The sequence below is a fragment of the Mobula birostris genome, chromosome 25 (assembly GCF_030028105.1).
Source record: "Mobula birostris isolate sMobBir1 chromosome 25, sMobBir1.hap1, whole genome shotgun sequence".
Lineage (NCBI taxonomy): Eukaryota > Metazoa > Chordata > Chondrichthyes > Myliobatiformes > Myliobatidae > Mobula > Mobula birostris.
In genome coordinates, this window is record NC_092394.1 from 16,704,205 (window position 1) to 16,714,876 (window position 10,672).

At 42.0% G+C, this 10,672-nt stretch overlaps 1 protein-coding gene across 3 annotated transcripts in view; it reads right to left on the minus strand.

Annotated features, from left to right (window-relative positions):
- Positions 1-10,336, minus strand: part of vps53 (VPS53 subunit of GARP complex) — a 271,204-nt gene extending 260,868 nt beyond the window's left edge. For all 3 annotated transcript variants that reach the window (XM_072243137.1, XM_072243138.1, XM_072243139.1), the window contains exons 1-2: positions 10,202-10,336; positions 4,669-4,749 (exon numbers count right to left, since the gene is read on the minus strand). In XM_072243137.1, coding sequence (XP_072099238.1) covers positions 4,669-4,749; positions 10,202-10,300 — 180 coding nt within the window. In that variant the 5' untranslated portion in view covers positions 10,301-10,336. The remainder of the gene's footprint in view (positions 1-4,668; positions 4,750-10,201) is intronic.
- Positions 10,337-10,672: the final 336 nt, after the last annotated feature.

Below are 10,672 nucleotides of genomic sequence, written 5' to 3' on the forward strand. Positions count from 1 at the left end.
AAAGTAACATACAGATATGGAATAAAATGTGCATAAATACCAGCATTTATTTACAATGTAAACAGCTTTATAAAAGGTGGTTTAAGTGTTTACAGTGCAGTAATGGGGATTAATGCCTGTTTCGCTGCCGCTGCTACTGTGCAATCGAGAATCTCCGGAGGGGAAGACCCCAAATCTTCGGCTTTGCCTATTGCCGGGGCCGGGGTCGAAGCGCTCGGCAGAGATTGTGCTCGGTGTCAGAGGGCTGGTCAGAGGCTCGAAGTTTTCAGACGGACTCAGAGTCAGACTGTGGTCGGGTGCTTCCAGCGTGCTGCATCGGCAAGTTTGCGGCACTGGAGGTTCACGGCAGGAAGAGTTTTTTTTCCTTCCTTCTACTGTCTGCGTGAGATGATGGGACTTTCGAGAGACGTTGAGACTTTTTTTTTTTTACAGTGCCCATGGTCCGTTCTTCATCAAATTACGGTATTGCTTTGCACTGTTGTAACTATATGTTATAATTACGTGGTTTTTGTCAGTTTTTCAGTCGGTTTGTCTTGTGTTTCTGTGATACCATTCTGGAGGAACATTGTATCATTTCTTAATGCATGCATTACTAAACAACAATAAAAGAGGACTGCGTGTCCTCATAATCTAATCTAATAGATAGATGGGGTAGGGGTTAACTGGAATCATTGTCACATTAACTGTTGTGGAAAGAAATTTTTAAGATGACATTAATTTTTATGCCACTGAAGTGTTGACACCTCCAACAGGATAGTGTCTAACCACTAATCCTTGACATTTGATGGTACTACCATCACCAAGACCCTAGCCACCAATATCTAGGGGGTTGCAATAGATCAGAAATTCAAATGGACCAGCTACATAAATACAAACAAGAGAAAATCTGCAGATGCTGCAAATCCAAGCAACACACACAAAATACTGAGGGAACGCAGGCCAGGCAGCATCTATGGAAAACAGTACAGTCGACTTTCAGGCTGAGACTCTTCAGCACGACTACATAAATACTACGGCTACAAGTGCAGGTCAGAGGCTGTGTATCCTGCAGGAGTAACTCATTTCCTGCAACCTCCAAAGCCTTTCACCATTTACAAGTCAAGCTCATGACCATAATCTGGACTAAACAACTTGCCTCAACAATCCTAACCATTGATACCTTCCACCATCAGTGCGTAATGACTGTTGTGTATACTTTTTACAAAGTTCACCACTCTGACTACGCCAACAGCACCACCTAAATTTACTCACATCTCCTCAAAGTTACACATCATCCAGACTGGGAAATGTGTCACCAGTCATAGGATCTAAATCCTGGAACTCCTTCCTCAACAACACTAAGAATATTTTCACCAAAAGAGCTTCAGCAATCATAGAAAACAGCTCACTATGACCTTCCTGGGGGCAATTCAGGATTTAAAATTAATTCTGGTCATGAGCTGAAAAATTTTTTTTTTTTTTTTAAAAAAAGGATTTTGCAATAAATTTAGAGATTACACAATTGTCATTCTGAAAGGGATTAATTTCTGCAAGATTTAATTGATGGTAGACATCACCCAAGACTGAAAGAAACCTTCAAAAAAAATTTATAAGAATCTGGTCAGTTTATTCAATACTACATCCTACTTATTTTAAAACACAGTGGAATTATCCTTTCTCTTGTCTAGATAGTTTTTCTATATACGAAGTGACTTCCCTAACTAAAATGGAGGTGGAAGAAAGGCTGAAGATTGCTTGTAGATTCACCTTCATGACAGTGCTGCTCTATGGTCCTTCATATGATACGGATAGATTCTCTTCCATCGGCTACAGGCAAAAAGATTCATCTTCCTAATTTTGCCAAACCTTGCTGTCCAAAAGAAAGAAAGGACTTCTTTGTTGCTAGCTCATTTATAGAAGTGAGAAAACCCCTTTTTATGCAGGTGTGCCCAAATGCCAATCAGAGCTTGATTCCTGGAAAGTATGCTACTGCTGTACAGAACCAAAAGTCATGGTAACATCTCTTTTAAATGCAGCTGTACCATAACGCATTTTAATAACATTCCTGGAGCAGTCAGCCAATAAGGAAATGTGTTCTAAAGTTTGAATATTAGCTTTATTGTCACACGTACATCAAAATGTGTAACAACCAACACAGTCAAAGGATTGTGCTAGGGGCAGCCCACAAGTGTGGTGGCATTTCTGGCGCCAGAATAGCATGCCCACCACTCATTAACCCTAACCCTAAAGGTATATCATTGGAATGTGGTCACGTGGAGAACATACAAGCTCCTAACAGACAGCAGCAAGAATTGAACTCTCAGTAGTATATTGCACTCAACAATGATTTGGTAAGCTGAACTACTGGAGTGCCACGTGGGTGGCTATAAATACGGATATGTACTGACTATAATGGAAACGTATGTAAAGGATGAAAAGTTATTGAATGGTTTATTGTATATATTTATTTTTGAATAAAGTATATTTTGAAATTTAAAAAAAATATTGCACTGACAAAAGTGGAAATTGAGTGCAATAAAGTTGGACTTCACCTAAGCACTAAAAAGACAGAGTACATGACGGTTAACTGCGACGAAGGTACTCTCAAGACCGTAGAGAATGATACCATTAAGAAAGTGTTTGACTACAAGTACCTCGCGTCAAGAATAATGAGTTTGGAGAAGGACATAAAGGTACAGAAGGTGCTGGTGTGGATGGCTATGAACGACATGAAGGAAATCTGGAAGTTGAACCTGACCAGAGGGCTTAAAAAGAGGATTTTCACAGCAGTCATAGAGTCCATTCTCATGTACGGATGCGAGACGTGGACACTCACCAAGACGATGCGAAAGTCTCTAGATGGTTGCTATACACGAATGTTCCGGATGGCTCTTGACGTGAGTTAGCAACAGCACATGACGAACATTGAGCTCTATAACAACCTACCGATGCTCTCCACTAAAATTGAGGCGAGAAGACAGCAACTAGTGGGGCACTCGCTACGCCACCCCAAGCTACCTGCCAGCCTAATCATCATATGGGAGCCTAAGCATGGGAAGATGAACCCTGGGCACCCTCCCAAGGCTATGGTCAACACGCTCCTAGAAGACAGCGGCGCGGCTAATGTAGATGAACTAAACACACTGATGAGGGAGAGGGAGAAGTGGAGAGTCCGTCATCATGCCCGACACCGGCCCCCTAGGCCTGAGTCAATGTAGTAGTAGCAGTACTAACTACTACAATACCGTCCCCAACCCCCGCTGAGTATTTACCATTAACAATTTGGCAAAACACCTTCCTGTGCAAATTTCTGATATTTACAATCAGAATGTGTTGTAAAATTTGTTAACCTAGCAGCAACAGTTCAATGCAATACATAATATAGAAAGAAAATAAAAATAAGTAAATCAATTACAGTATATGTATTTGCACAGATCATGCAAAACAGAAATAATATATATTAAAAAAGTGAGGTAGAGTGCATGGGTTCAATGTCCATTTCAGAATTGGATGGCAGAGGGGAAGAAGCTGTTCCTGAATCGCTGAGTGTGTGCCTTCAGGCTTCTGTACCTCCTACCTGATGGTAACAGTGAGAAAAGGGCATGCCCTGGGTGCTGGAGGTGCTTAATAATGGACGCTGGCTTTCTGAGATAACGCTCCTTGAAGATATCCTGGGTACTTTGTAGGCTAGTACCCAAGATGGAGCTGACTAAATTCACGACCCTCTGCAGCTTCTTTCGGTCCTGTGCAGTAGCCCCTCCATACCAGACAGTGATGCACCCTGTCAGAATGCTCTCCACGGTACATCTATAGAAGTTTTTGAGTATTTTTGTTGAGATACCAAATCTCTTCAAACTCCTAATGAAGTATAGTCACTGAATCAACATGTTGGGACCAGATTAGGTCCTCAGAGATCTTGACACACAGGAACTTGAAACTGCTCACTCTCTCCACTTCTGATCCCTCTGTGAGGATTGGTATGTGTTCCTTCATCTTACCCTTCCTGAAGTCCACAATCAGCTCTTTCGCGTTAGTGACTTTGAGTGTCAGGTTGTTGCTGCGCCACCACTCCACTAGTTGGCATATCTCACTCCCGTACGCCCTCTCATCACAGCAGTGTTTTGAGTGAAAAGGATAGCACAAATATTTTGCTTAATTAATTTCCACACTCTTGCAAGAAAGATTGATTATAGTTCCCCTATTTACAATTCCTTTGTTCCATTTCTGGGGTTAAAGATACAACCAAAGTGGAAGAGAGCATTTTTCCTTGTTGAGATGTCAGCAATTCAAATTTTCATCAAAGTAAGCTTATTGCACAAAGTCAATGCATTGCATTCCTCAGAAACGTTTAGAAACACTTCATATAAAGCAAGTTAGCTTGACTGTTATGATTGCAAAGGCAGCAATGATACCATACACACCAATGAAAAATAAATAACAAACTAACCTACATTTTTAATCCTTATCACAACTATCATCGAGGGCTGCTCGACATTTTGGAGTGGCACAACACATTTTTGTTCTGTATTCTTATGCAAAAGCTAAAAGAATGCCATGTAACTGAAATGCACAATAGCTCAATGACAGGGAGCATTACAGAAAGCCAGACCACAATACATCCAATACATTTTGCATTATTATGAAAGAACATATGGAGACAAAAAGCATGTCATAAATATCCAAACACACCTGTTCAGTTGGGAAGAGTGTATTGATATATTCCACTGCATTGAAATCAGCCCTGTCCAAAGGATCCTGGCTGGGGAACACCTGTGAGGGTTAAAGAAAATGATTTGTCAAACTCTTAATCCATGATGTATCACCAATACACATCAGCAACCCTATCAAAATGTGCAAAACAATCCAGGGGAAGAGTGTCTGCAGTTTTATATATGGAGATGAATTAAAGAATTTAAAATCTCTTCAAACATTAATTCTTGTTTATATTTTGCTGCTTCTACTCTTCTCTTGAAGGAACTGAATTTTCCTGCTGTTAGATGAAGAATCCTTTACATCTCACATTGTGGAAAGCTCTGACTACTTCCACTGGAGATTACATTTCCCCAAAAATATGTGGTCCCTCTTTAACCACGACCAGATTTGAAGTATAGATTCACACAATGAAGGCAGGCAAGGATTACTCAAATAGCATCTCCAGAGAGGGACAAAGTGTGATTAAGATGTAAATAGAAATCACAACTCTGACTGGTACTCTGCAGATTCCATGGACATAGACTGTGACAAGCCACCCCCTCTTTCGCTACACCCATCTTATGAAGGCTTCCTTGCTTTTGTTGTTAATAGACTCCACATGTTACAATTGAACTTATGTGACACTCAGTTGAGTCTTGCATGTTGCTTTCCACAACAAGAGAGAGGAGCTGGTCAAAGTTGATTGGAAGGGGACACTAGCAGGAATGACAGCAGAACAGCAATGGCAGGAGTTTCTAGGGGCAACATGGAAGGCACAGGGCAGATACTGTACATCCCAAAGAAGTAGTAGTATTCTAAAGGGAGACTGAGGCAAACATAACTGACAAGGGAAGTCAAATACAAAAGTGAAGGCATATAATATTGCAAAAATTAGTGGGAAACTAGAATATGGGGATCTTTCAAAAACCAACAGAAGGCAACTGAAAAAAAAACAATCAGGAGAGAAAAAATGAAATATGAAGGTAAGCTGGCCAATAATATAAAAGAGAATACCAAAAGATTTTTCAGGTACATAATGAGTACAAGAGAGACAAGTGTGGATATCAGACCGCTGAAAAATGATGCTAAAAAGGTAATGATAGGGGGTAAAGAAATGGTGGATGAACTTAATAAGTATTTTGCATCATTCTTTACTATGGATGATACCAGCAATACACCAGAAGTGAGTGTAGTTGGTATTACAAAGGAGAAGGTACTTGGGGAACTGAAAGGTCTAAAGATAGATAAGTCACATGAAAGGGTTCTGAAAGAGGTAGCAGAAGAGATTGTGGAAGCATTAGTAATAATATTTCAAGAAACACTAGGTCCTAAAATGGTTCTGGTGGAATAGAAATTTGCAAATGTCCACTCTTTAGGAAGGGAGAGAAGCAAAAGAAAGGCAATTGTAGGCTAGTTAGCCTGACTTCAGTGGTTGGGAAGATGTTGGAGTGCATTATTAAGGACGAGTTTGGAGTACATGATAAAATAGGCCAAAGTCAGCATGGTTTCCTTAAGGGGAAATCTTGTCGGGGAAATCTGGTGGAATCCTTTAAGAAAATAACAGGCAGAATAGACAAAGGAGAGTAAGTAGATGTTGTTTATTTTGATTTTCAGAAGGCCTTTGACAAGGTGACACACCTGAGGTTGCTGAACAAGAGCCCATGGAATTACAGGAAAGGTACAAGCATAGCTACTAGCATAGAGCATGCCTTCCATTTTACACACATCTACCCTCACCTCACCAGGGACAGCATTCCTCTTATCCTCACCAACCTTCCCCTCCAGCACATAATTCTCCATAACTTCCGCTATCTCCAATGGGACCCCACCACCAAGAGTATCTTTCCTTCCCCCCGCCACACCCCACTTTCCACAGGGACCACTCCTTACACAACTCCCTTGTCCATTTGTCCCTCCCTACTGATCTCCCTCCTGGCACTTATTCCTGCAAGCAAAACAAGTGCCACACCCGCCCTGACACCTCTTCCCTGATTAGCATTCAGGGCCCAAACAGTCCTTCCAGGTGAGGCGACACTTCACCTATGAGTCTGTTGGGGTCATCTACTATATCCAGTGCTCCCAGTGTGACCTCCTGTATATCGGTGAGACCTGACATAGATTGGGAGACCGCTTCGTTGAGCACCTACAATCCACTCACCAAAATCTCCCGGTAGCCACCCATGTAGAATCATAGAAAACCTACAGCACAATACAGGCCTTTCAGCTCACAAAGCTGTGCCGAACATGTCCTTACCTTAGAACTACTTAGGCTTACCCATAGCCCTCTATTTTTCGAAGCTCCATGTACCTACCTAGGAGTCTCTTAAAAGACTCTATCGTTTCCAATTCCTATTTCCATTTCACTTCCTATATCCATTCCAACCTGTCAGTCCATGGCCTCCTCTACTGCTGTGATGAGGTCACACTCAACTAGGAGGAGCAACACCTCATATTCCATCTGGGTAGCCTCTAACCCTTTGGCATGAATATTGATTTCTCCAACCTCCGGTAATTGCCCTCCTCCATTAACCATTCCCCGTTCCCATTTCCCTCTCTCACCTTATATCCTTACCTGCCTATCACCTGCTCTGGTGCTCCTCGCTCTTCCCTTTACTCCATGACCTCCTATCCTCTCCTATCAGGTTTCCCCTTCTCCAGCACTTTATCTCTGTCACCAATTGACTACCCAGCTCTTTACTTCACCCTTCCGCCCTCCTGGTTTCACCCGTCACCTATCTTACTCTTCAACCTTCCCCCACCCCACCTTCTTACTCTACTTGCCATCTCTTTTTTTCCCAGTCCTGATGAAGGGTGTCAGCCTGAAATCTTGACTGTTTACTCTTTTCCACTGATGCTGCCTGACCTGCTGAGTTCCTCCAGTATTTCGTGTGTATTACTCTGACTTCCAGCATCTGTAGATTTTCTGGTTTCCATTATCGTCGATAGAAAACTGGCTGATTGGCAAGAGGCAAAGAGTGGGAATAAAGGTGGCCTTTCCTGGTTGCCTGCCGGTGACTAGTAGTGTTCTGCAGGGGTCAGTACTGGGCCCACTGCTTTGTACATTATCGTTTGGATGACAGAATTGACGACTTTGTGGCCAAGCTTGTGGATGATACAAAGATATGTGGAGGAGCAGGTAATGTCAAGGACGCAGGGAGTCTGCAGAAGGACTTAGACAGATTAGGAGAAAGGATAAAGAAGTAGCAGATGGAATATAGTGTTGTGAAGTGCATGGTCATGCACTTCGGTAAAACGAACAGATGCATAAACAGAGAGAAAATTCAGAAAACAGAGGTGCAAACGGACTTGGGGTCCTCATGCAGGATTCACTAAAGATTAACATGCAGGCTGTGTCAGTGGTAAGCAAGGCAAATGCAATGTTAGCATTCATTTCAAGTGAACTAGAATATAAAAGCAAGGATGTCATGCTGAAGTTTTATAAGGCTCTGGTCAGAACGCACTTGGAGTATTGTGAGCAGTTTTGGGCACTTATCTGCGAAAGGAGGTAGATTGGAAAGAGTCCAGAGGAAGTACATGAAAATTATCCTGCAAATGAAAGGGTTAATGTATCAGGAGTGTTTGATGGCTCTGGGACCATACTTGTTGGAGATTAGAAGAATGAGGTGAATGTTATTGTAACCTATCGAATATTTAAAGGTGTAGGTAGAGTGGATATGGAGAGAATGCTTCCTATAGTAATGGAATCTAGGAGCAGAGGGCACAGCCTCAGAATATAAGGACATTGCTTCTGAACAGAAATGAGGAGGAATTTCTTTTGCCACAGGATGGTAAATTGGTAGAATTTATTACCACAAATGGCTGCGGAGGCCCAGATAATGGGTATATTTAAAGCAAAGATTGATAGGTTTTTGATTAGCAAGGACATAAAAAGGGAGAAATCAGAATAATGGGGTTGAAAGGGATAATAAATCAGCCATGATGGAATGATGGAGCAGACTCAATGGGCCAAATGGCCTAATTCTGCTTCAATGTCTTATGGTCTGGATACATGGGAACGGAATCAAATCAACATTCTATAAAAACTGAGAACCAAGCACATGATCAAAGTTCCATTAAAATCCTTTCTCTCATGTACAGAGTATAAACATTGTAATAAGTTCATTTCTTTGACTTAAAGAGAAGAAAATTACTACCCTGGGAAGTCTTGTAAAGATGAGGACCCAAGCTCAACTGTGCTCTACCCATGGTCAAGCACCCTGCTCGTAACTGCTACCATTTTTAATTAATTAAAGTTAAGTTGTCATTGTTGAAATGCAATCCAATGAAACTTCACATTTTTGATAAATAAACATAGTTGTATGGCAAATATCAGTTTTGTTTATTTCAATTAATTCTGATCATTTTTTATTTCAAAAATGGAAATTGTATGTGTATAGAAATTATGCACATACTTACTGCTGGGTCTGTTTTATTTTATCTGCAGTTTGCCTTAATACATAATAGTGTGTTACCTACTGATCACAGGGGTGATACATGAATAAATTAAAGATGTTTCCACATTCTTAGAAAGTATGCTTCATTAATAAATGGGTTCAGCACTTTTGTCATTTCTTTAGCAGGAGGCAATTGACAATTGCGGACTGAGGTTTCTTTGTTCAACAGATTTTTTAAAATAAAATACATTTTAAAACAGAGGCGATTACAGGCAGTCCCTCATCCCCCCAATTCAATAAGATTATTACTGACCCCATCCAATGACCAATCCACATGAAGTCTAAAAATCAGTCAATCCCAGTCGTGAATATACTCAAAGGCAAAACAACCACAGCAATCCATGGTAGAGCACAGCACAATTTCTCAACTCCCTGAACGAAGAAAATGCTCTTCACCTCAACCCTAAGTATGTTCTCCTGAAACACATTTGGTTATTATTGGCACGCGTAGAGGTACAGTGAAAAATTTGTTTGATATGCCATCCATACAGATCATTCCATCACATCAGTACATCGAGGTAGTACAAGGGAAAAGCAATAACATAATGCGGAATACGGTGTTACAGTCTACTCGTGCAGACATAAGGTGAAAGAATATGACAGGAGTAGATTATGAAGTCAAGAATCCATCTTTTCCTACTAGGGAACCATTCAGTAGTCTTACAACAGTAGGACAGAAGGTGTCCTTGAGTCTGGTGGTGCATACCCATGAATTCTGGGCTGTCCAACCTGAGGAAACGACCCCTCAGCTTCTACCCTGCACATCCATCTCACAACACGCTCTGTCTCAGAGAAATCGCCTCCCGTTCTTTCCACTCCAGTGAGCGTTCGTCAATTGTACCCTCTCACTTCAGCTCAATCGTTGTACTACTTTCTGTAGTCCAAATGTTTCGGGTCAGGGTGGTTCTGCTAGCACCACCCTGCAGGGATTGCCAAGGAAACCGTCGGGTCCTCCTGACAGCTGTCACTTGGCTATAAACAAATCCACCTGATAGCTCCCTCCTCCCAACAGCTCTGGTGTGTTTTCAACGCCCCTTACACCTCCTCATAAGGCCCTCGCTCTGCCCTCCACGTACCTGTTCGATTGCCTGCTGCACCTCCGGCGTCAGGTGCAGGACTCCTTCCAACTCATCAACAAACTCCAGCTCTTCCTCCTCCATGGTGGCCGCCATCATCGGCAAAACGCACCCTGGGACGGAGGAGGACTCCGCCCCGTGGCACGTGACCGTCAACGGGCGCTCGGTGTCGGGTCACGTGACATAACGACAGCCCCTTGATCAGCTGCGCGATTGGGTTTTGAATGCGCTAAATGTTAATAGCCTACTCAATAACAAGTGCAGGTAAAATGAGTAGCAATTCAGTAACACCGTTAATATAACGCTCTTCGCGTGTCGGTAGTGGAATTTGTTCCAATTAATACTCTCTAATTCACCTTTTCCCTCAGAGTTTACATAGCGGTGTAAACATCGCAGCAAACATGGTAAATTTCAACAGAGTGTGGGAATCGGGGATTCGGTATATTAAAGAGAATATGTGAATCTGCATCC